General features: G+C 36.9%; 2 protein-coding genes across 2 annotated transcripts in view; one reads left to right on the plus strand and one right to left on the minus strand.

The window, feature by feature from the left end:
* The first annotated feature begins 1,978 nt into the window (after positions 1 to 1,978).
* CSRP3 (cysteine and glycine rich protein 3) lies at positions 1,979 to 18,474 on the plus strand. The gene is made up of 6 exons (XM_039361438.1): positions 1,979 to 2,134; positions 8,335 to 8,477; positions 12,603 to 12,774; positions 15,889 to 16,021; positions 16,500 to 16,593; positions 17,883 to 18,474. Exons 2-6 carry the CDS (start codon positions 8,366 to 8,368, stop codon positions 17,954 to 17,956), a joined length of 585 nt encoding a protein of 194 aa, XP_039217372.1. The 5' UTR covers positions 1,979 to 2,134; positions 8,335 to 8,365; the 3' UTR covers positions 17,957 to 18,474.
* Positions 18,475 to 19,188: 714 nt separating this feature from the next.
* The window catches only part of ZDHHC13 (zinc finger DHHC-type palmitoyltransferase 13), a 31,109-nt gene continuing 23,589 nt past the window's right edge, over positions 19,189 to 26,708 (minus strand). Inside the window, exons 13-17 of the mRNA XM_039361437.1 lie at positions 25,521 to 25,614; positions 24,482 to 24,565; positions 23,039 to 23,196; positions 20,510 to 20,607; positions 19,189 to 19,622 (exon numbers count right to left, since the gene is read on the minus strand). Coding sequence (XP_039217371.1) covers positions 19,484 to 19,622; positions 20,510 to 20,607; positions 23,039 to 23,196; positions 24,482 to 24,565; positions 25,521 to 25,614 — 573 coding nt within the window. The 3' untranslated portion in view covers positions 19,189 to 19,483. The remainder of the gene's footprint in view (positions 19,623 to 20,509; positions 20,608 to 23,038; positions 23,197 to 24,481; positions 24,566 to 25,520; positions 25,615 to 26,708) is intronic.

The raw sequence follows: 26,708 nt of genomic DNA on the forward strand, positions 1-26,708 counted from the left end.
GGCCGGTTTGGCTTCCCAGGGTGCGATGCCCCTGCTGGCTGCTGCACCAGCCATGACTGCCGCCCGGCCCAGGGAGACATGTGGCTGGCTTGGCTGCCCAGGGAGCGGCCCGGGGATGGCCCAGGAAGCAATGCCCCAGCCAAGACTGCCTCCTGGAACAAGTAAGCCGGGGGGGTGCCACCTGCCCTGCGGTCGCTTCGCAGCAGTGTTCCATGGACTCAGACCCCCTCCCTCCCCTCGCCACTGACCCTCTGTCTCCGGCTCTGCTGCTGCTTGGCCAACGGTCACACCGGCTGGGCATCAGAGGGGCTGCTCTCCCTCAGGGCCGCGGTTTGTGGAAGGGCTGGCTCGCTCAGTGGAGGCTCGGGCGGGCCGCTCCCAGAGGGGATCTTGGGGCTTCCCCACACGGCTCCCCAGCCACGTGCACCTCAGATGGGGCCAGCCCGGGAAAGGGACTTCCTGGCTGCCCTTATCCCAGGGGATGAGGCACCCGGGCACAGGGCCAATCAGGAGCCCTGCGAGGGGGCAAGCCCATATAAGAGAGAGAGAGAGAGAAAGTGCCTCTCTCGTCTCTCTCTGAAAATGGCGGGGGGAGGCTCCAGAGCCGCAGGGGATGGCTCAAAGACCAGCATGCGGCTCCAGAGCCGCGGGTTACCAACCCGTTCCCTAGCAGTTGGTAGTCAGATCACTTCTACAGGCAATATATAACCAGTATGATCAAGGCTAGTGTCATTCTCTTTGAATATCTGTAGGAGATGACCAATCTGAGCCTGGGGGAGAGGGTCAAGCGTGTTATCAGTCTCAAGGCACTTCGTGCCCACAAGAGATCTACGTCCAGCCTACCTTGAACTCCATTGACTTATTTTCTGCCATTTTGCTTTGAACATTAGTAGTTCAGATTCTTGAAGCGAGCTTTAACATGCAATCAATCAATTTGTTTAAACTGATTTCCTACGTTTGGCAATATCTGCCTTCTTTCATTGTTCCTAGCATGGTAGTCAACATGAGTAAATATGAACTAAGGGAGACTTAATGATTATTCCTAACTATTCAAATATCCCTGCAGATGTTTCTTAATAGCTCATTGAACTATCCATTTTATTTTGGAATTGGACTACATACTATATATTATTTTATTGATAAGGTTGCATGACTAATCATTCAATAAACTATTACTTTTAGGAACCACCCTGGGTGCTAGAGTGAAGGGCTAAAGAGAAGTTCCCTGACGATGGGCTCCAGCATGAGTCAAAAAACTCGGTCCCGGTGACTAACCCAGATTGGATCCTGCAACATTATCCTGGGATACGTACATTCACCTTCACTTGTACTACATTTAGTTTAGGCTTAATTTATTTCATTGGTAGGCAAGATGGTGTTTTCCAGATGTTTTGTACTTGCCTCACACTTTGTCATGCTGGCTGGAGCTGATGGGAATTAAAGGGTATTAGGTTGCGTCACCTGTTTTAATCGTAATTGTAATAAATATTTATGCTAACTCTACATAGGTTCTTTTTTTTTAACTTTGTCTCCAAGAAGAAACAAATGGAAAACAACCCCCGCCCTCACCCTTCACAGCCTTTGATTAAGCAGAGAAGTGACAACAGTATGTGGTATGATGAGCATCATCTCTAGATGTAAAAAATGATCAAGGTGATAACAGATTTTTTTTTCTATTTAGTTTGGGGGGGTTGGGTGACAAGTTTCTACAAGGTCTTCATATAATGATAGTATACCATAGTTTCAGTTCCTATGCAACCCACATTTTCCATAGCTGAGTGGTCTGTCTGTAACTGAGTTGCATTTTATTTTTAAGGACTCAGTTATAATCAATACAACCAGCACAGGCCTTGGGTCCTATTGATTCATTTGGTTTCTTTTTGTCTAGAAATGCAGTTGGAAGCATTGACTGTAATATGAGGGGCCCACATTGTTCTGTTACTTGCTCATAACCAATGTTCAAGGCTTTGTCACAAGTTATTTTAAGCTACCTGATAGCAGTAACATTGCTCACATGCCCCTATCCCAACTTACACAGCCCGCCTCCCCTGGAAAATATTTAAAGTCAGCTGGATCTTGGCTTAGTCTCTTCAAAAAGATAAAGAAGACAAGAAAATACGTACATTTCCTTCTTGTAAGTATTGCTGAGAAAAATTAAGGGGTACTGTCTGCTATTGTTTAGTGAGGGTGGTTTAGTGAGGGGAGAAATGGATTGCTAGAATTTGTTTACTACTGTTGCAATTATTTTTTGCCAAATCTGGAAATTTGGAATTTACATTTCCACCACCCCCCCAACCCCACCCCAAGCCCCCCAAAAAACTAGTGTAGTGGAGCTGTCTTGCTAGTAAGTTCATTTAAGACTGAAGTCTGGGATTCTTTTAATGAATAGAATATATTTTCACAATTAGTAAAAACCAGGACAACTCAACTAGTTTGGTCTAGTGTTTAAAGCACCAGGCTAGAAACCAAGAGAGTATGAATTCTTGTCCTGCCTTAGACATGAAACCTGACTGTGGAAGTTTGGGCTGGTTCCTCTCTTGCAGTCCAACTTTTCTCCCAGGGCTGTTGTGGGGAAAACAAAAGGAGAAAAGAAGATTAGACACTAAAACGAATGAATGTTTACAGGAACTGGGAATGTCTAGTCTAATAAAGAGAAGACTAGGGGATGACATGATAGCAGTCTTCTAATATTTAAGAGGCTATCACAAAAAAGGCATCAACGCACCTGAAGGCAGGACAAGATGTAATGGATGGAAACTTATCAAAGAGAGATCCAGCCTAGAACTAAGGAGAAATTTTCTGACAGAACAATTAACTAGTAAAGCAGCTTGCCTTCAGAAGTTGTGAGTGCTCCATTGGTGGTCTTTAAGATGAGATTAGATAGTCATTTGTCTGGAACAGTATAATGCCTCCTGCTTAAATAAGAGGTTAGACTATAAGACCTCCAAGGTCCCTTCCTTGTTCACCACCTTGAGTTATCTATAAAAATAATAAAGGCAAGATTTTTAAAGTTTCCTCTTTCCACTATTTATTCAAAATGGACAGTGATTAATATATATGTATGTATATATAGGTATAGGTATAGATATAAATATGTATGTGTATAGCATGAGTATATGTATGTTATATATGTTTATGGGTAAATAAACATATATAACATATATAAATTGGGAGCAGGCAACAGAATTTCATTTTAATGTGTGCCAGTGTGCTCACAATAAAAAATTACAAGGCTATGTTACCATATTTTATCTTTTTTTTAAAAAAAAATCTAAAGCAAAATAACAGCAGCTAAAAATACTGATCTTGTAATCCACTGTGAAATCTGCCAAAGAAATGTTGGAAGGCCAAATCCAAGTTTCAGGTAGTTTTTGTGCATCTCTGAAGTAAGAGAAGATGAAAAATCTCCCAAAAATCTTGTGGCTACTACCATTCTGGGAAAACATCCCTCCTGTGATCATAAAAAGTGCCATTGTGTTGTGAAACATTGAATTCTATTCGTAGTCATTGCAACTTTTTCTGAGGAAGAAAAATCAAAGCTATATGCCTTGAATTATATTCCACTGAAATCAATTGAATGCTTGGATTCTCCTATGAAGCTTTTAGACAAACCCATAAAGATACTCCAGTTTCAAGGTTACAAATCCCTGAGTAAGCTTACTGAACAAAATCAAAAGTTTATTGCAGGACAGATTAAGAGGAATGTATTTCTCCTTTCACTTTTATTACGTAGAAAGTTCTTTTATTTTTTCTATAATAGGCAGAATTTTAATCAACAGATAATGTCTAGCTATTTTGAGGAAAAGGTTTTTGTGTATGGAGATGATATTTAATATGCAGGGTTGCTTCCATGATCTTTAGGTCCTTGCATGTTTTTTTCCTTTGGTTGAGTTGTGTTCTGCTAGCCCTATATGGTAAGGGGCTACATTCCTCCCACCAAATTCAGGCTTGCAGGTTGGGGGTGATTTTTGATACAGATGTACCCTCAGAACCACAAGTGTTTTCTATAGCCCAAAGGTTTTTTTCACATTCTTGGAAGATTAGAGCAGCAGGTACAACCCAGAAGTGAAGACAGAAAGAGATTTACTTTTAATTTTATTGATCCATGTGTAAATGAACTGATTGAACTGACCATCGTCATATATTCTGTAGGTTGTTGGGAAAAATAGGTTGCCAAGTATTGTCAGGTGAAAGTAATGTTGATTATGAAAGTAAGGTACACACATATTTGACTGAACAAACCCTGTGCCAAAATTTAACACAGGTAAATAAAGGAAAATAATATGTGGTTATTTCCATGATTTGTGTTTAAGTGCCTCAGGAAACTGGTAATGTAACTCATTTTTGTATTAGGCATAATATTTTTCTCTCTAGCTCCCTTTTTCTGTGACATCAAGATGGCAATTTTTAAGACCAAAGTGCTCGGTGAATCTCAGTGCAATTTCTGACATCTTGGACTTGGTAAAAAAAAAATCTTAATTTGACGCAGTGTCAGTTAGATAAGCTATCTCTGAGGGGAAAGCTATAATAAGAAAGTGATTGGCTTGCCAAGAGGGTTAAAAGATGGACTGAGCTAGAAGTTCAGAGTAACCCAACTGATCATAATGTAACAGACTAAGGCTAGAAAATATGACTCATCAAGACATCAAGAAAGCAGTATGAGCAATGCAGCTCCTTTCTGTGGTACATCTGAAATAAAGGACAAGGAAAAGGTCACTGCTATATTTTGAATGTTATATTTGCTTGCTACAGCCTACCAGCTGACATCATTATTGTCCCAAGGAATTTTTTTCTGTGTGGATTTACTGACAGTATCTCTCATCTAACTTAGAAAAGCGGAGGCAAAGAGCATTGGATCACCTTTTTCCTCCAATGAATCATGGAACATTTGGGATGCAACATGGATGACCATTCAAATAGCATCTGAGTTTATTTGTATTTCTCCCAAACAGGATGGGACACCAAAATTTAAAAACTGGAACCAGAGTGTAGCCATAGTATCTTAACTACAGTTAATACTGTTGATGTTTGGGTATGCTGTTAGCTTCCTATATGTTAATAATGGTCAAAGTTATTTTTTCAGCTCCTTTTTTTGTGCAATTTGGAAAATCTGTAGCATATTAATCATATTTCATACCACGGTGAGAGGAAAAGTGGATACCTCTTTCCTTTGAACTGAATGACATTTTCTAATTTTATTTGGCTCAAACTACTCAAGTGCCCAGAGTCTAGAATAAAAGGAAAGATTTGTTCCATCTCACCTTTGTCACTGATGGTATGCTCAAAAAAATGAAGTAATAAAAGCAAAACAGCAGACAACAGGAGCATTGGGGATAGAAGATGACCGAATATACCAAGCTGTCATGCTGGACTTTATTAAAAGGCTAACCTAATTGGAAAAGCTTGATGGTTTTCAGATGATTAAGTGAATATGGATGTTTAATTAATGATATACAATTGTGCTTTTCAGAAAAAACGTCAAGTTTAGCGTAATAAAAAAATGTCACAACTGTAAAATCTGTACAATATTGGAATAGACTTTTCTATAGAAGTTGTGGCTTCTTCATCTGCAGATAAGAGTCTGGATGGGCATTCCAAGTATGATCCCTAATCTATTTGCTGCAGTTCCTTCATAAATTTGTTGCTGTCCTTGGAATTATTACTAAAAAGAAGGAAAGGAAAGAGTAATGCAACAAAAATAATTTCAAATTGATTCAAACGATAAAGCATTGTCTTAAGCCCATTGCTTTCTTATTCTCAGTTCTATGCACAGCAAGTGCAGCCAAGTTAAATATATTCCCCTCACCTCATCCTTTTATCTCTTTTGCATTCTTCTCCCTTTTGATCCATCTCCAACCTCTTAGACTTTTAATCTCTGACAACAAACATTCAATGAGATAAGAGACTCTTTTGATAGGCGATAATTAAAGCACGTACATTATCATGCTCAGAAATTCTAATATGAAATATTTGGGCCAAGAACCTTTAGCACAAAGATAGACAGCTTATCAGAACTATTACTGAATGACAATTTATTAACCATTTTAAGTCAGATCCAGATCCAGCCCAACTCTTTCTTTGCATATGTATCTGCTTTCCACAGCTGTTCATAGCAACTCCTCTTTTGTGCTGCTATGTTTCTAAGACAGGCAACATTTGCTTTCTAAAGTCTGTGATACCATTCTTAGTTTCTTGTGTGAACAAGCTTTGAATGCCAAGGCTAAACTTTTGTTGTACCACATTGCAAAGCTCAAATTTTCAAAGGGAAGAAATTTACAAATTTCATTTGTGGAATCTGAAAGGATGTGCCTCTGCAATGCATTATTACTACACCCTGCTTTTTTAACAAGTCAGGGAAACCTGGGAGCATGAGAGGGATTTCTTTTTAACTTTGGTTGCTGAGCAACAACACAACTGAGCTAAAACAAAATAGCACAGGGAAATAAGAGAGGAGGCACTGAGCTAAAGAAAGAAAAGAGTCACACTTTAAATATATAGCAGCAGAGAATAAAGCCAAATGTTGTATTAAGGGAGAGCAGTCCTAAGCTGCAACATGAGTACCCTTGCCCTCATTTTGTTATTCTTGAGCTTATTCTTATTTTTATTAAATGCACATGATGAAAAAAATATTTCACTGATATTTGAAGGGAAAGCAAATGCTTTTTCCTTTTCTTAAACTGAAATAAGTATTTCCTTTTCAGAAGGAAAATGCTTTCACAGTAATTTAATTAAAATGGGATACAGCTAGTTATTGCTCAGCATAAGAATAATTCCTAGATGTTTTGAGTAGCTTGATCCTTCTAAAGAAGATCCACTCGGCAAAAGGATAAACTCAGTAGGAAAAAATGCTGTTTAGGTTAAGTATGAAAACCCCACAGTGCTGACAGTAATTGGAGCAACAAAAGAGATAACACCTGATGATTAGGTTGAGAACTCAAGGAGATTCTTATGTCATGAAAGGCGGCTTTGTAGAAGATACTACATTTTGCTCCATGCAATTTATTATTAAAGGCTTACCTGGAAGATCTCTATAGATCCATTTTGGATTGAAGTTGAAGTGCACTACAGAATGGAACAGAGTTTGGGAGTTCTTCTGAGAATTACAGTTTTATTTATCATTGCTTCTGGTTTTGTTGCCAGGAATGGCCAAGAGAGATGTCAATGGGATCCTCCTGCCATAGATGCCAAAATAACCTCGGGTATCATGCTTCTAGAAAGGGAGATTAAACCATTTTAAATTTGTCTCAGATAGCAAATGCACAAGTTTTTCACAGTGGCTCTAAGTTCAAAGTACTAACAATGCTCTGTTCTTGATTATTGTCTTATATGCCTTTTTTTTCTACTATCAAAAAAGTGATAAGGATTTCCCAACCTCCAGTTCTTTTGTGTTCCAGAACACATTCCCACAATTCCCTGGAATGATCATTCCAAGGGGCATAAGGATTGATATATGGGATGGTGGCACCTAGGAAGGAAGGGCTTCTACTGCAAGATGGTGGGCAGAACCTGTCACATGTTTGTAAGATGACCAACTTTTTTACAATGAAAAGGAGGACACAAATAAATTGAAGAAAAAAATATTGTAAATAAAAGAAACATTTTATTCATTGCAACAATAATACAGACAACTTGCATGTGCAAAGTTTGCCAGCCGGGTGTTTTGGCACGCTCAGCAGCAATTCCTCTTGGCTTTCAAAAGCCAATAGTAGGAGTAGCACAGCTCATGCAAAAGTTAAAAAAAAACCATCAAAAAAAGATACTGGAACGCCGTTCTGAGCATTCTATGAGGGAAAAAAAAAGCCCTACAGATTAGTCTTCAAATATCGAAAAGGAGGACATGTAGGAGGACACTTTTTGAGGGAGGACAGAACTTACAAAAGGAGGACTGTCCTCCCAAAAGGAGGATGGTTGGTAACCTTAAGTTTGGTAACTTTCACAATCCTTGAGGATTTTTATCAGCTATCTTTCATCAGCTATTTTTCAGACTTGGCTCTTCATAAAAGGCCATAAATTTGGGAGATTCTTGCATTTGTGATGCATCTCAATTCCCATAATTTAAATTTGTCAACCAAACCAGAGTCAAGGCCTATATTTTTACAGGAACCATCCTAGGCATGCCATAGCTTGACTGAAGCAAAGACAGAGAGAAAATTGTTTTTTTCCATCATCTAATGGTTGTCTGAATGTTTGCAGTGCAGATAGGGTGGTCCCAACTGAGAGTTCAATTATGACACAGCTGGATAGCTCGTGTAGCATCATGTTAAAATGTTTTAGTATAGCACGCTGGAGGACTAATTTCTTCTAATTATGCTTTATGTATTTTTGCATTTAAAGATGACAACTCAAGCCAACTGAAATTTCAAGGATGCCAAATTGGGGAGGTGGAGCCAAATGTGGTGCATGTGACAAAACAGTCTACCATGCTGAGGAAATTCAGTGTAATGGACGGAGTTTTCATAAGACCTGTTTCCTATGCAGTAAGTTCATCTATGTTTCTTCTTTCACCAGATAGTTGTAGATTGTTATTCCTCATTGTGATTCCTGGAACAACAGTTAATATTCTTTATTTCTGCCTACCAAAACAACAGCTAAAAATAATTATTGTATTCAAATGCCATATTCATGAATTAATAAATAATAAATCAATCCTTGGTTCTTATAAAGTTTTCAGAAACCTATTTTATAATGCTTGAGAGAAAATCTTTTATAGAGCCATAACGTCAATCAAGTGGATTAACTCACAGAGCATTAAGTCATAATATTAGCAATAGCAATAGAACTTAGACTTATATACCGCTTCATAGTGCTTGATAGCACTTTCTAAGTGGTTTACAGAGTCAGCATATTGCCCTCAACAATCTGGGTCTTCATTGTACCGACATCAGAAGGATTATGATTTGTTAAATAAGCCATAATAGGTGATCTTGCATAAAACTAACCATAAATCCCTTTATTAACCACTATTTTTAGGACCATACAACAAGCCAGAATTAATTGGCTCAGAGTCATTGATTGAGATGGATATCTACAGAAATTGAATAAAAATAATTAAATAAGCAAATAAAAAGTAAATTTAAAAAAATGAAGCAATATTATGACATAGCATAATGTGTGAATCCAACTGTAGCATAGGAAAGAGACTTCGAGGTCCAATTCTCCACTAATATAGAACATCCATTGCTACCGGTATGATTTCCCAGAAGGTTTGATTAGCAACTCTTTGCTTAAAATTCTCTGGGGGAAAAATGTGTGACATATATTTATTTATTTATTTATTTATTTATTTATTTATTTATGAGACTTATATACCGCTTTAAGTGCAAGCACTCTCTAAGCGGTGTACACCAGTAAGCAATGTATATATATATATATATATATTTACATTGCCCCCAATAATCTGGGTCCTCATTTTACCTATCCCGGAAGGATGGAAGGCTGAGCCAACCTTGAGCCGGTGAGATTTGAACCGCTGACCTGCTGAACACAGTCAGCTAAAGTGGCCTGCAGTACTGCACTCTAACCGCTGCGCCACCTCACCTATATGTGATAGTTAAACCGGCATACTTCCAGATATCTGCTGAAATCTCTGTGTTGTTTATGAATACTGCCATGTTGGATAACATAAAGATTCACTCTGGGAAAAACAAGCTTGTATTCACTACTTCTAGATAGCTAGAAGCTCTACACTGTAACTATCTAAGATCTGGGATGAGTCTTCCAGAGTTTCTCTGAAAATGTACATCAAACACTAATTTTAATATGACAAAAATATTTATTTATTCACTTATATGCTGCCCATCTTGCCTAGAGCTGTCTTGAGGCAGCTTACAAATATTATTAGATGCATGGATATAAACATCTTACAGGTATTTAATTTCAATTTTCAGCACCATTAATATGGTTTTTGTCCCGCTCGTCCTCATTTTAAAGACCAATGCATGTCTTGCCACAAGCAAGATTGTATATTATACTGATAGAAAATAAATGTTCTTTTCATTCATGGGTCTGATAATTAATTAAATGTCTGTATCCATGTTAAGAGTAGGTTTTGACTATTGAAAAATTGATCGGTGTTTTTGGAGACCGCAGGAGTGAAGGAGAATAAGGAAACTGAATAATCAACACTGATATGTGAATCCAGATGTTGCATAAGAAATAAAAATGAGTATCAAATCAATTGGAGAACAGGGCAGAATTGATAAAAGAATAATTTAGCAAGCCTAAGAAGGGCTAACGGTAGGGGAGCAGAACCTGTACTGTATTCTTTCCAATCTTTCTTGAAAAGTGGGCATTTTCTTTAATGTTCAGCACAACTTCTCCTTTCATACAATTGAAATTGACATCCTAGTGGCAACAACAAGGAATAATGGTTTTAAAGTACAAGAGAGTTGATTTATGATGAAACATTAGGAAATGCTTCCTGTCTCTTAAGTCCCTGATCAGTAATTGATTTTCTCAAAAAAAAATGGTTTATCTATTGTTCACACCCAATGGATGACTGGAGATCTGATTTCTTTCCTTAATATCTTCTCCTCTGAGTTGACAACTGAAAGCTACAGTAGAAAGCATCCCTTTCTCTCTGTTTACAAGAAATGAGAAAATAAGTTTTTTATACAATGGTTTTTAATGTGCAACATTAGGCTTTATTGTAGAGCGTTTTAGACTGCAGCTGCATGCTAATTACCTGGGAGTTAATTTCTTATTAAACTTAATAAATCACATTTCTGTATAAAAGGCATCAATGTTGTTGCTGCTTGGTTGGTTGCATTATATGTTTACATTAATTCCTGTAGCAAATGTTTGTGAGCTAGTTTGTTCTTTAAATCGTTATATGATTTTGTGGTGTTCACACAGCTTGATGTATAATTAGTAGGAAAGTCATATAAATAATAAATTGCCTTTAGTCATTAATTTTGTGGAACAATGCTGGCAGAAAACACAGCCTCTCCTGTGTGGGGGGAAAAAAATCCACCCCTTATGATGTGACTTGCTGTCATTAACACCTCTGATTTGTCCAAGTCAGTTCTGACTTAAAGGGCATCTGTGGTGGCTGTATGGCTCAATCACAATTTGTCAACTTCAACCTACTTTCTGACACATGAGTCTTCTCAGCCAGCAAGGCTTTGGGGCCATCTGTTGCAGCACAGACCCTCTATTCCAAAGAGACCAGAAATAGAAGCACTTTATCTGCTGCTGGAGCCATCCTTTAACAATTCACAGAGCAAACATCATTATCTTTTCTTCCCAGATGAGAATGCAAAATAGTCAAGGAGGAAATTCACAAAATCACAGTACATTATTTCTTTAGAGGACTCAATTTTATCTGTTCCTATTTACTTCAATAATCAACTTTTATTTGCACTGGATGTTACAAAATTTATTTGTAACATCTGCCTTTCTGTCTTTAGGATAAGTATGAAACCTTTGCAATGGCCTTTGTTAATTTCGTAAGCAAATAATGTTTATAGTCATATAGCTAGCAATATTATTGCAATATAGTCAGAATAAATCTTATTTTTGATGCATGGGGGTAGTGGCGGAATTAAGAAAAGCATTACTTCCTGTGATCCAGACATAGCCTGTGAATATACATTGCCAAAATACAAATAAAGCTTAATTTGCATTAGACTTCAAAGGATCTATAAGTATTCAAAGCACTTCACATAATCTTAGGGAACTTTGTAATGGTGTTTTATAAGGTCGGCATTCTTTGTGACCACTTCAAAGCTGGGTAGAAAAACATGGTTTGTGGCTGGAGAGGGATATGAAAGAGAAGCTGTCCAATGCATAATCTTCATTATAATACCACATTTCCTCAAAATGCATTTTCACTGGGGAAATGTTCTCAAATATTGTGATATAAACTTAATTTGCCTGAGCTTTGTAGAAAATCTGGGACCAGTGGGCACCCAGATTTGGTTTCCTTTGGAGAAAAGTATCACTAGAGATTTATTAGCATTTCTGTAATGCTACTTTAGTTATAAATTTATGTGCAGCTAGGCATGGCTTAAAGTTGCAACAGAGGCCTTAAGAATTTCTGAACTCAAAGATTGCTGTCCTTGTCGCCATCAATAAATGCAAACTTTTATTCTGCCTTTGTATGTTACCCTTCTTGTGGGATTTGATGGTGAGGAAAACAGACACTTGTTTTCCATCCTAGTTTTCTGGACCCATGACTACTTCTCATTTCTCTAACACAGCGGTTCTCAACCTATGGGTCGCGACCCCATTTGGGGTTGATCGACCATTTTTCGGGGGTCGCCAAAGAAGGCGATCCGCCATTTTCTCCCCTCAGGGGGCGCGGCCGCGCATGCGCGCCGCGCATGGGGGGGCGCCGTGTATGCATGCCGCGCATGGGGGCGGTGCCCCCATGCGCACAGCACCATGCATGCGCAGAACGTTTGTGTGACGGGGGTCGCCGTCACACAAACGTTGAGAACCACTGCTCTAACAGTAGATGCAACTAGTTTCTATTGGCTTTAATTATTAGGAAACTTTTAGTATTCTCATTTTCAAACAACCTACAAGGCAGAACAGTAAAATGCAGGTGCCTCTGTTTGCAGTTCAGGACCATAATGTGTGTTTTCATCTTTCTTTCTCAGTGGGTTGCCGAAAAGCTCTGGACAGCACAACAGTAGCGGCTCATGAATCTGAAATCTATTGCAAAACATGTTATGGGAGGAAATATGGTCCCAAAGGGATTGGCTATGGGCAAGGCGCCGGTTGTCTCAGCACGGACACAGGAGATCATCTGGGGCTGGATCTACAGCAGCAGTGAGTGAAATTCTGGGTTGTTTTATAATTATAATTGTGGTTGCATCCAGTCATGTCGCTCAGTTTCCATAACTACATGCTAGAGAAATAGTTTTCTGGATGTTTTTCTTTAATTGATACAATCTATTTTCCTAAAACCATTTTAACGAGACGTAGTCCTTCAGGAGTATTACATTACAACGATTACATATTCTATTGGGCAATTGTGCTACCGCACAGAAAGAATGCTTCTTTTACATGGCACCAGGAAATGAAGTCTTATTGACATACATTATAAATTTTGTAAAAAAAAAATAAGTAGAATCTAAATGTTAGCTCTCTGGAGGCCAAGCTCTCCTGACCCCTAGGAGCTCTGCATGGTATCACACAGCTGAATATTGCATTAATGGTAATTACACAATGAATGGAATATTATTATTATTTATTTATTTGATTACTACCCACCTTTACTTTGTATAAATCAAATTTAAATTTGAATTAAATAAGCCCTCTCTTTAAATTTTCCCCACAATAAATTTCCCCGATTTCTTTGTCCTGTCAGATTATTCTGAACTTTCCCTCATTCTTATAGCAGCCCCAGTACAATTTGCTAATAACTTTCCCTCTAGGGTACAGTGACCCTATTAATTATAAATTACAATCCTTTACTACCAGAAGCCCTTCTTTATATTTAGTTATTTTTCAAAAACTAACTTTTGTCCTTTCTTTCAGTCATTTAACTTTTACAATACAAATGGTGCCCCTTGACACTCAGTCTTTAATGGAGTTCTTGGGTGTGTCTAACAGTGTAACGGCAAGCATTATTGTGAATCGACACCACATCGGAAATCAACATGCCCTGATGCTTGTTATGGATGGTTCATCTGAGTTTTCATAACATTTCACAATAGACTTCTGAACTGATGGTCAAACCATGCTCCATGAACTTCACTAGCAGTACTCCTTTGACATCTCCACATTTGGCAGGATTTTCTATGGCACCACTTCTGGTGTGGTGTTGGTTCATGATAATGCTCGCCTGCACACCATTAGACGCACCCAAGAACTTTTGAAGCAGTTCCATTGGGATGTTTTTGATTACCCCCCCCCCATAGCCCAGATCTGGCGCTGAGCAACAACTACTAAGGGATTTCAAAGCTTGTAAGACATTATGACAAGTGTCTTAATTTGAATGGTGATTATGTTGAAAAGTAATGTAATGTTGTAGTTTTCTAATGTGTATAATAAAAGTTCTGTATCTGCGAGTGTCTGTCACTGATAACCACACAGAGGTTTATTTCCAAATTGTCCTCGTATCTTAATATGGGACTCCTTTGGTGCCTACTCCTTCATTGGAAAAACTTACAACCCACAAAGCAATGTGCATTTATAGATGTAATCCATACATTCTATTGTTTCTTTGTTAAATTCTTTTGTTTTCCAGGATCTTTTTACTGCTTAGTTTGGTATTATTCCTGGCAGTAAAGCTAATACACACTACAAATTCTACATCACACATCAACCATTTACATCTTGAATGTCTCATTAAAGAGAATATTTGTAGCTCAGGGTTGAAATGAAGGTCCTTGGTGCTCTCTGAGCTTGGCTGTTTTTTTGCAGATATTTCATTACCCAAACTAGTTAATATAATTGCTAGCAAGCTAACAACCATGTTCAGAGAGTACCAAGGATCCCTCACCTTGAATGTCTGTTTAAAGAAAATGATTTTTACCAGTTTGTGGGAACTTAATATGGGAAGCACTTGTAAGGGCAAGGCATTCCAGAGCATAGGGTCCAATATGTTTTTGGCCCATGATTCTTTTTATTTACAAAGGGATATGAGAGGGATCAGGAATATTTAGCAAGCAGGGCAGTTCTTCTTAAAGAATTGGTCTTTACTTTTAACAACCTTGGTTCTTTTCATGTATATATGTGTGCTGTCTAAATACAAATTCTAAGAGATCAATTGGAGTAGTCCAGTCAGAAAAACCTTCCCAACTGTAACTGGATTGGGGAAAGAACTGGCACAGTGGGGATGGAATAAAGACGAGACAACAGAATTCAAATATGGAACCTCTGGCAATAATTTCTTGCACTGGATTCTGTTTAGGAGATCAGGTTAATCTAAAATCATCTGCTCCAAAAACATTTGTGCAAGGATATTCAGATTTCTATATTGCATTTTTTAAAAGTCTAAGCAATGATACCAATGGGAGACAATATATGTAGCTCAGGGTTGAGCTAAGCTCAGAGAATAGTTCTTAACTCAGAGAACATCAAGGACTCAAAGCAATAAAAAATGCAAAAGACAAGGAGATTGAAGGCTATCTCAGGAAAGGAATTTAGGACAATATTTGATGGGTGGAATGGGGTTGGAAAAGGCTTAAAAAGATTTCCATGTACTACAACAGTGTATTGTTCCTCCTGCTGTCTAGCCTTGACACAGACTAAACACTGTGAATTACACAACTATTGAATTACAATAAATAGACAAAGCTGTGGATGTTTATCACTACTTTTTATCAAAATGGCAAATCTGAAGGTTTAATTGTTGTTTCTTTTGTAATCTGCAATAACCATAATACTACATGGTACTGTGACATTATCCTTATTATAGTTTCTCTCTTTTATTTCACCAGGTACCTTTGATGTCTCTAACTCCTTTATATTTTATCTGTGTTAAACCTGTAACTATGGTTCATTGACAGAACCTACAAAAATCTGTATTAGAATACATTTATTATTCTTCAAAACAGCACACTCTTTGTGATTTTGTTGTCCGTGCCGTTCTAGCCATTAAGAATTGTTACTTTTATATTTCTATTACTCTTCATGCTTTTCAGGATTTCTCAGAGGAATAGATCTTCCTCTTTTACTTCATGCTGAGCATGAACAAACTGAAGATTCTGCTATGAACTATGGTCAGCATGAAATCAGCAATTTTGTTTTAAATAAATTCTTCAGAATGTAATTTTCGTGTTACGTTGCTGATATTGATTGGCTCTATTAAAAGTATAAATCTTCCCTCCCTCCCTCTCTCTCTCTCATTTGATACATTGTTAGGTCAGATATTCCTAAAATTAGTTGATCTCCGAGACAAAAAAGTTAATACATGCTAAACTTTCTTGCCACCAGCTCACCAAAGCCAGGTCGTCCTTCTACCCCTACCAACCCTTCAAAATTTGCCAAAAAGTTTGGAGATGTAGAAAAATGTCCTCGTTGTGGAAAGTCAGTGTATGCTGCAGAGAAGATAATAGGAGGAGGAAAGGTAAGAAATCTATGAAATATATTATCACAATAACAGACACTATTAAAACACTTTAGCTGAAAGCTATCACAACCCAAGAATAATTAACAAAGAGTTAATTGCTTCATATTCTCACATGTACATTAGATACCAGATTAATATTCCAAGCCTATACAACTAAAGGGAAGCCATAAATTGATATGTCAAGGATTATGCTGCCGAAAGACACATCTGTTTTATTTATTCCACATTTTAAAATGACAGATTTTGCAATTGATAGTCCAGTTCTGATCTGTATGAGGCAACAATAATTATTATTACTATGATTTTCATGTCTATTCAGCATAAATGTACTGTCTGAAGTCCAGATTAGCTTGTGAAAGGTAATTTAAGGCCAGATAATCTTTCTCTTAATCTATCGATAGACTGCCAAATATAAACCTTGTGCAAATACCTTATGTGAGTTATTTTTTTTTTTTTTTTTTGTCTTCGGTTTCAGCCTTGGCACAAGACCTGCTTCCGATGTGCTATTTGTGGAAAAAGTCTAGAATCTACAAATGTTACAGACAAAGATGGAGAGATTTATTGTAAAGGCAAGTGTTGTATGTATGTTGTATTAACATGCAGACTTAGGCTATACATGTTGGATTTAGACCCAAAAAGATTTTCAAAGTATCAAATAAAACTTGATTCTTTCAAAGATCATGGTGAAGGATAGATCCACACATCAGTGACAGATTCATCATTTTCATCCCAAATTCAATGGAGGGCAAGTCTGGTGAAGTGATTAAGACATCAGGCTAGAAACTGAAGGACCGTGAGTTCTAGTTCTGTCTTAGGCTCAAAGCCAATTGCATGACCTTGGGGCATTCACTACTCTCAGCCCAGGAAGGAGGCAAGAACCCTTCCAAATTCTTGCCAAGAAAACTGAAGGGACTAGTCACCAGGAATCAATACTGACTTGAAGACAAAAACAAATGAACAAAAAACCTAATTTTTAATTTCACGGTTTTTGCTTGTAACAAAAAAATTTGGAAAAAATGCTAATTGTTTGAAATTATATTCAAATTTTCAAAGAATTTTACTGCCCTAAAAAAAAAAACTATGAGTAAAAACAGCAGATACATATCCAACCTCTCCCTCATTAATTTTTTGATCTTTTTTTCCCATCTCAGTACTGTACCTTTCTCCATGCTCCTTAAGCAATGTAATGTTTCCAGTATTAGTTTGATCCTCATTATGAATTGAAAAAGGGCAGTGCCTTGTTTATGGCTTACTTTGTTGTGTGAATCCAACCAAATCTGGTCTGATCAAGAAATAATGGTGAAGCAAATCACAGTTTGATATGATGTATCACAGCAGACAAGCCTTTGTTCATGCTAGTAATCATGCTAGCAAAAAATGAAATAATGATCACGTTGTAGTCAACCCATGAAGCTCCATGTGTGATAAACATTTGCTTTGTTGAAGTTGTTTTTTTAAAGTAAACCTATAAAAATTCAGGTAGAAGCAAGATAGAGTTCCTCAAGGCTGCTGTCTTCCTGTGGTCATCTACAATACATTTTTGTAGAGCAGACTGGTGGCCCTGTCTGCATGTAAAATGTTGTACTAAGTTATGACTGCTTTAAATTGTTGCACTTTTAATATAAATAACAAGAAATAATAAAGTCTAAACCAGTACCTAGTCAAGTAGGGAAGTGACTAAATGGAAACAAGGGGTAAATAAAGGAGCAATGTGGAGTTATTTGGGTTATATGTATTATTTCAACATGGTACTGTTCCCAAAGCTTTATAGAAAAGTTGGATTTATGAAAGATTAGATAGTATTTTATGTTGACATGCTTATGAGAATAGCTAAATCTATCATTCCTTTGTTTTACAGTTTGCTACGCAAAGAATTTTGGCCCTAAAGGAATTGGATTTGGTGGCCTTACTCAAGTTGAGAAGGTGGAATAAAATGCCATGCTAAGATCTCATTTAGGTCTATCTAAATAAGTAACAATGAAAGGTTTAATTTCTTACACAGTGGTTATAACGTTGTGGGAAATCATTTTTGAAAAACAGCATTTCATTCCTGAGCAAGAGAACTCCAGAACATTAAGATGTGGACTATTCATAAATAATTTTTGAATCAAAATTCTGGTTATTTTATCAAGATAATCGCACAGACAATCCTGACACTGTTATTTTTAGAGTTGTGCTAATTAAGCAAAACTCAATTCCTATTCTTTATCAAACATCAAATGAAACATCAACCAAATGAAGATAGAACATGAAATATAGGCAAGTCTACCAGCAAGTATAATCTCTATATTATTTTTTAATTTTAATCCTCTCAAAACTTTGTTGTCTTTTTTGGGAAAAGCTGATTGGTTATTCCATCTTTAAGCATATTTTACTGAAGACCAGCACTACTTATAAATGTGCTGTACTGCATAAAAGATAGAAGTGTAATTAAATTGTGAGCACTAAAACAAATATTTCATTCATCATTTCTCAAATTACTTTAACACAGTACTCTTATTGTAATTTCACTTAAACTTTGCACTCAATCAAAAATACAGTTGTAATCTGCATTTATCTGAGATAACTTTTATTCTGTTTCACTCTGGCATGAACTTCAGGATGCACTAGACCTGCACTGCATGTCAAATTTACCAAAAAACTTGTTGTGCAATAGTCACACATATCAGAAAGCTTCATAGTCAAGCTTATTTTATCTGTTTTTACATGCATTAGGTCAACTCAAAAAAAGTATGACTTTACTGCATGTATTGTTCAGTGTCAGTTATATTTTCCTTTAAATATTTAAAGCCAGTAATACATTAAAGTTTTAACTGAAATGTGAGCATAAATATGTCAAATCTAAACAGGCTTAATGTAGGTTAGAGCTACGCAGTGCTTTCGATACAATTTCCAAAAGGTGCTTCAAAGACCATGAGATTGCCAACATAGTACCTGATTGCAATACTTTATAAAGCAGCCACATTTTTTCCTATGGTTGATCACAAGCCACTTTGAGGGATTTGATCTAAGCACTGCATAGCTATACATCAACAGAGAAGTATAATAACTTGCTACGAATTATAAATTAGGTTTCCTATAATAGCATATTTTGATATTTCAAACCACCTTTATTTTCTTTACCGAGTGTAAATTTTGGGGGCTGAAAATAAATGAATCGTAGATAGATTTTCTTGCTTTATTTAAAAATAATCTTTTCTGCAAGCTGAGGAAGTTTAGCATTTCACAACTGTATTTGTTCCAAATCCAAGTATTTAAAGGTATTATACATGAGCCATGGCTGCCATTGCATTTCCAGTTTGCTTCAGTTTAACCATGTAAACTTTATTTTTTTTTCTGAAATAGCAATCAGACCCATAGCAAATAACAAAATAATTCGTAATATACTTTACAATATTCTAAATATCTCTTTTGAAAACATCCAGTAAATTCCATGCAGTCAATTGCAGATTTTCACCTTCACACTGGATGAATGTGTCGATCTTTTGCCAAATTAAATATTAAAGTGTACTGCTTAGTCCAATCAATCATGTTGGGCTTGAGAATCCCAAAGCATCTACACTGAAAGAAGTCTGCAATGTTCTGGAAGAATCCAAGACTAAAAAAGAAAGAAAAGTCACTTCATATTATATAAAAAAGAACATTTTATGCTGGCAGTATATCAATATCATGGAAGTATCCAAGAACTATTGATAAGTTTACAAATGAATTGCTTTCAAGCAAGTAAGGTGCTTGTTAGAATTTGTATACTAATGTATACTTGTCATTCCCCATTGTTTGGATCAGTGGCACACTTGGAATTTGAGGCTTGGTGATTTCCTAACAGAATGCCATGACAAAAAGTGAATTTCCTATTTACAATATTTTACAGAACACTTTTTTCAATAAGCAGTTTTGTGAAATTATGAAACAAAGTAGAAATAGGTTTTGAGTTCCAAAGCATTGAAAATGCTTTTTTTTTTTTTTTTAAAGAGAGATACCTTTCTATTCTGACACTGAACTCACAGAATTTCTAAACTTTGTATCTCTTGGTCCTCTGGAAGGCAGCCCCTCCCTCCTGGGAATCTGTGTGATATTAGTCTGGAAAGATGTGATATTCCATCACATTCCTCCCAAATCTGCATTTTGATTGAAAACAGAACATGTGACATGTAACAGAGTGACTAGGGTTCCATGCATTAAGGAAGTGTATGCACACCAATTATCTTTTTACGACTGAATAATTTGTTAATTCTGTAAGATATTGCCTCATTCTCCTCTACATACACAGAATATCTTAAACTCAGTCTGAAAACAATTGCCCTGAGCATGTTATTATTGATGTGTAAGATATACAACAGCTTTTTATTGGGTTTAATGGTGGTGGTTGCATATTTTAAAGCAGTTTATTTTTTTAAGCAAACCAACTTTAACAACTATGATTACTTCAAGCAAAAACGGTTATTGAATGGGATGCTTTTACTGATACTTTCCAAAATGACTTACTTATATGGAGTCTTCCTAAGTGAAATAGGATGTTTGGAATATTTACTCTGCTTCCGGAGTGTAGTCCTTTCATGTGAAGTCAATCCGAGAAATGCAATCTGAAAATGAAAGCGTTAAAAAGGAAAAGACTACTTGAATGCCAATTAATATATTAATAATATATTGACAAAATAAAATGTCAAAAGTACTTGATACAATTTTTTTCCCTTTTTAAATAAGCAAAAGAACAATGCACTGATAAAGGAAAAAACAGAGGAACAACACTAATAAATCAGCCTGTTAATAAAAGTCAAAAATATAAATAATTTGAAGTCTATATCTGAAAGACTATATAATGCAATTCATTCTTCAGTGACAATGCACTGCAATTGTATTGGGACAAGAACTTTCTCTAAGCTAGGCTCTAATTCAAAATCCAAAATAAGCTGATAGAAATGGCTTTCGGGGTATTTTCATGTCCTGATATTTATTTACACATACGCACAAACATATATAGCCACACAGACATGGACACATGTTTAAATGTATATATAAATAAATGTGTGTGTGTGTGTGTATAAACCTTGCATTATTTATTTCTCTTTATCCTAATGACAAATTATTCCATTAAATCATTAATAACTTGGTAGCAAAATTAATGCATTTGTTTTGTTTTCAACTTTGGTTTTTAGAAAAAACCCACTGGTTACCAAAATTTATGTTTATCTATTAGTTCTTGGCAGAGTAAATATATATCGTACATATGAAATTACTTTGAGAATTGACTTTAATGATCAGTTTTGTGCAAAAAGACATTCTTTTTGTTTTTTTGTTTTTAAAAGAAAGAAATTACATAGTGGGTGAATTCTTGACAATTGTATCTCAGTAGAATACAATAGTCATAGGTCTACTATGCCAGCTGGGAATTCTGGGAGTTGAAGTGCACATATCTTGAAGTTGCTGAAGTTGAAAAATACTGGCATAGTTCTATGTAAATTCTATGCAAAAAACCAACACAGGTAGAATTCTACTGTCAAGGAAAATTCATACTATTCTGCTATTTCTGTATTGTTTTACCTTCTATAATAAAATATATGAGGGGTGGGGGAGAAAGAAAGCAGCCTAATTGTTTTACATTGTGATATATGTAAAAGCTACAGAAGCTTTTCTCAATATATACTTGTTGACTAAAAACAAGCAGATAGATGAATATCCTGGATAGCCAAAGTACCACTCTCCATTGGCCGCAGAACAAATAAAGAAGGCAGCATAATGTTCCTAGTCAGGTAATCCCAGAGGTCTTAGAACAGTGATGGCGAATCTATGGCACGCGTGCCAGAGGCGGCACAGTCCCCTCCTCACCATCAGCCCCCCTGGAGGAGAGTCGTCCCCGGGCGTGGCCCGCACAGAGCAGTTCAGCCAAGGACATAGCCGGGCAGCAGGGACAAAACTCCACCCTCACACTTCATAGCGTGCAGATGCTGCTGCGGGGTGCAGCTGGAGGGCGTGGCTGCCATGGCGCTGCAGGGCTGCCTGGGCGATCTGCAACGGGCCATGTCCCTGCAGGCAGGCGGGCAGGGCGGGAGGCGGAGCGGGGGCAGTTTTTGGGCACTCAGTCTCTAAAAGGTTCGCCATCACTGTCTTGGAAGTTTTAACATAGAAAAATTAGACATAGCTGCCCAACAAAGCAGTTTTCATTTGTGAGTTAAATGCTATACAGGACAGGATAAATTCTTCATATCATATTTTTGGAAGCTTGATCACAAGATAGATACAGATAGATGAAATTCCTTCATGAGGACATGCTTTTCTCAGGAGCAAATCTTTGCCACATATTAGAATTAAACCGACAGTTGAACCATACAACATTAATTTATCTATAGCAGAAAAATCCTAAATCTAGAAACGGTGCTGTTAGGAACAAGCAATCATTTCAAGAGGGTATTTTGTAAAGTTTCCCCTCTGAGGATAAACTGTGCCAAACTGATATATTAAGGAAGAATATTATTCCCTTTTTTGTTTTACCTACACACAAACAAAACTAAGATCATTAAGAAATATAATGGACATGGCTATGGTTGATCAGAAAGACTTGGCCACTTTGTGGAAGACATCCCTAGTAAAATCCTAAATAGCAAATGGAAAACATATTCTCTCATTTACAGTCAGACCTATTTAGTAGACTAAACTAAGAAACCAATTTACATATAGGGCAGGACTACTCTTATTGTAACTATACTAACCAAATCTTTTAATCTGAATGCTCTTCCTCCAGCCCTACTTTATTTTTTCAAATGAGTTTCTTGGAACAGTTCAAGTTCCGCCTATTTATTGTTTTGGAAGCAATTTTTCTTCCTGTTTTTTAAGCCCAATCCATGTGACCTCTTCATTTATTGATGCAATCCTGACCATTACCAATTCATCGGCATCATGATTAAATATGCACAAAATTAGTAATTCTGAAATATTAATTAAAAGTGATACAGTACAGGCTATTGAGTAAATAACACTCAATGCCATGATTTAAAGAAATATACATAAAAAGTGTACCTGGTAAATCTGAAGGATTAGCCATAACACAGCCCATGAAGTGTGAAAAATTGTGAGTGTGAAAATATATAACACCCAAGGAGAACAAGATACGATCTGTGTGAAAGACATCCAAGCTCCATCTTTCTGATAAGTTGTTGTACAACGTTCTGACCAATCTAAGAGAAATTATTTTAAGTTTAAATAAAATATTACTTTAAAAAAACCCATGGTGAACTGTGTTTTTACTTACAAGGTTTCTATCCTTTTTTTGACTAATTAAATAATCCCCAAATGGATTATTTATACTATCCATAAGTACTACATGTGTATTGATATATTTAACTACCAGGAAGACTAGCTTACTCTAATAATAAATATGAGCAGCAATCATACGATCAAAGAACTATTTGTAGCAAAAATTCTCTGAAATGCAAACCACATTAACTAGAGATAAAGTTCTATATGTATAATGTAGCCTAATGAAAGAGTGTAGTTGTCAACTTACAGCTCGACTATCCAAATAAAATCCAGGATTACTTTCATTGCTGAAAAACTCACTGGTTTATTGAATACATGGCATGATATAGGCACGTAGCTGCCAAACTTTCACTCTTGAGTTGAGTAGTTCTACCATGTTTCCCCGAAAATAAGACCGGGTCTTTTTTTTTCCTCCAAAAGAGGCACCAGGTCTTATTTTGGGGGTAGGCCTTACGTCAACCCCAGCACCTACAGCCCCAGCCGGTCCACTTCTTCTGGGGCCGAAGTTATGCAGCTACATTTGGGCCAGCATTTTGCAGTCAGATCTTTCCAGAAGGCCTAAGCAACCGAGTACTGAACTATGGATTCAATCCATAGCTTGATCTTCGGCTGCTGAGGTCTTGCAGAACCGAGCTACGGACTGAATCCATAGCTCGATTCTTGGCTGCCCAGGACTTCCGGAAAGCCCTGTGACTGAGAAATACAGGCCTGGCTGCAGAATAGGCCTCAGAAGAAGAAGTGGCCAGCGAGGAGAGGCCTGGCTGCAAGGTAAGTGGGTGCAGGGCGGGTGGGACAGCTCCGCCTCCCCACCCCCACCCTAGCTTGATTTTTAGGTTTGTGCCTTGCCCCAAAACAAGGGCTTATTTTTGGGGTAGGGCTTATATTAGGCCCGCCCCCAAAAATCAAGGTAGGGCTTATTTTTGGGCTAGGCCTTACTTCCAGGGAAACATGGTATATTGATTTGACTTATATATAAAAAATCTTATGTGTGCACTTTGGCCCAAACCTGCTATTTATAAATAGAAGTGCATATTGCATACATAGTTCTTGCTGCCAGCCTTTCTTATTTTCCAGAAGGATGCTACTTTTTAAACATTTTAGAATGTTGAACAATACTGTCGTTGAATTACATATTAGACCTACTAGAGTTCAACACATCACATTTTCTCTCTAAGCAATGAAATAACAATTAGAAATACATACATATAATAGTTCCATGTATGGCCCAAATATTAACCAAGATCAAGAAAAAGAGGAACAGGATGAAATAGCCATGGTTACCTACACCTGGATCAAAGAGAATGGTTAAAGGTTTGTTAATATAAAATTCACAGAATAATTATTCTATCTAAAAATGATATAGAGTATTTCTGGGTATCTACGGTACTCTCCCAACATACTATACATGGGGGGGGGGATATAGGACAAGGGTGGAGAACCTTGGCTCTTTTATGACTTGTGGACTTCAACTCAGCTGGCTGAGGAATTCAGGAGTCCACAAGTCATAAAAGAGTCAAGGTTCCCCACCCCTGGTATAGGGAATTAAATAGGCTTGGTATACAGGTAGTCCTCAACTTCTGACCACAATTAATCCCCAAATTTCTGTTGCTAAGCGAGACAGTGAGTTTTGCCCCATTTTACGATCTCTCTTGCCACAGTTGTTAAGCGAATCGCTGCAGTTTTTAAGTTAATAACATGGTTGTGGATTTTGCTTGTCGGAAGGTCACAAAAGCTGATCACATGACACTGCAACCGTCATAAATATGAATCAATTGCCCGTGTCTGAATTTTGATCACATGATCATGGGGATGCTGCAACAGTCGTGGGAAAATTGATCATGTAACTTTTTCCACTGCCACTGTAACTTTGAATGGTCACTAAGTGAATTGTCGTAAGTTGAGGACTATCTATATTTCAAAGCTCATCAAAACTACAACAAAAATAACAAAACCAAAACATGCAATGCAGTCCTACACTTGACACTCCAAAGGAAGTCTGTCTTCAGTAAGTGTAATCAGAATTATTTTAAACTGAGGTCTTTAATCATGTACCAACTCTGCTAACACTATCTAATGTTGTACATTGCCAAGCTGGGCACTTTGTCAGCATCTCTTCACACAACACTCAACTACTAGAGCTTTTCCTATGTGATCTATTAATGGCTGCCCTTTTAAGACTTCAGAAATATTCCTGGCATAAACCCCCAAGAAAGGAATCCTAGTTGTGCTAAAATAAACTCACCTATGCATCGTCCAATCCAAATACAATGTTGATCATATCTAGCTACACATGAATTGCAAGTATGGCAATGCATAGATCTTAGAGGTTTCTTAATCTGATTAAAAATACACAGAAAAAAAGATTAGGCACATCTCACTGAATGTATTAGTAAATGTTCTATTGCATTTCAAATATTAGACTGTTATCCTAAATTGAAGTTCACCCTAGAAAAATAGATGCTTACAATATGAGCCACAGTTTCATTTTTAATCATTGTTTGGATCCAAAGAGGCCTCCACCCATATGCATATTTCATGTCATGTCCAGTGGCTGGGCAGCTTTCCATTCAGATCACGTATTCTGAAAGCATCTTCCGATAGCACTGAAATTAGCTGATTACATTTAGCCTGGGTCAGAAATGTTTTGTTGACATAACATTTATTGACATTATGGAGTGTCGCTGTACTTTTAAGTAGAGCGACACTCCATAATGGGAAAAGTGTTTTGATGGACGAATATATATTTTATGCTGTGAATTAGAATGAGTATCAACAAGGGTACGATAAACATACAGTAAGGCAACAATGAGTATGTTCGAATTATGGAACACGCAATAAACAGTCAATCCCAAGTAAAATTATAACCTTTAAAAAATGGGTTTCCTTATTTCAGTTGTGCCCCAAGTAGCTACCAGGATGGATATTTGAATTTTGTAAAGTTGAATTTTGTAAATGAAAGAAAATTAAGTCCTTCTCCTGGAGGCTGAATGGGAAGATATCATTACTATTATTAAATTATGTTTAACCACTTTTTTGTCACTGATTACTGAGAATAAATGTTTTTACTCTTAGTAAAACAACAACAAAAAAACCCTTGAGAATAGTCCCAAAATTCTGCAGGAGAGTTAAAATGGCATACATTTTCATCCCCTTCCCCATTATTATTAGCACTTAAGGTGACTTGAAGGGCTCTTTGGATACTGATCCTGCTTTTATCAATTGATGCTACTTGAAATATGGCAGGACTGGTCCTAAAAAACAATGCATTATGCTTGAAAGAACCACAGCAGGAAGGACAGTGTATTACACTCAGTCTTCATTAGTGAAACTGGCTTTACTGTTCATAATGTAGCAACCTCACTAAGGACAATTTCATATCATGCTTTCACCAGTAGATTTTTTAAAACAAAATAAATAAATTGAAGTGAGC

This window comes from Crotalus tigris, unplaced genomic scaffold (genome assembly GCF_016545835.1).
Source record: "Crotalus tigris isolate CLP2741 ecotype Arizona unplaced genomic scaffold, ASM1654583v1 scf7180000019267.1258330, whole genome shotgun sequence".
NCBI lineage: Eukaryota > Metazoa > Chordata > Lepidosauria > Squamata > Viperidae > Crotalus > Crotalus tigris.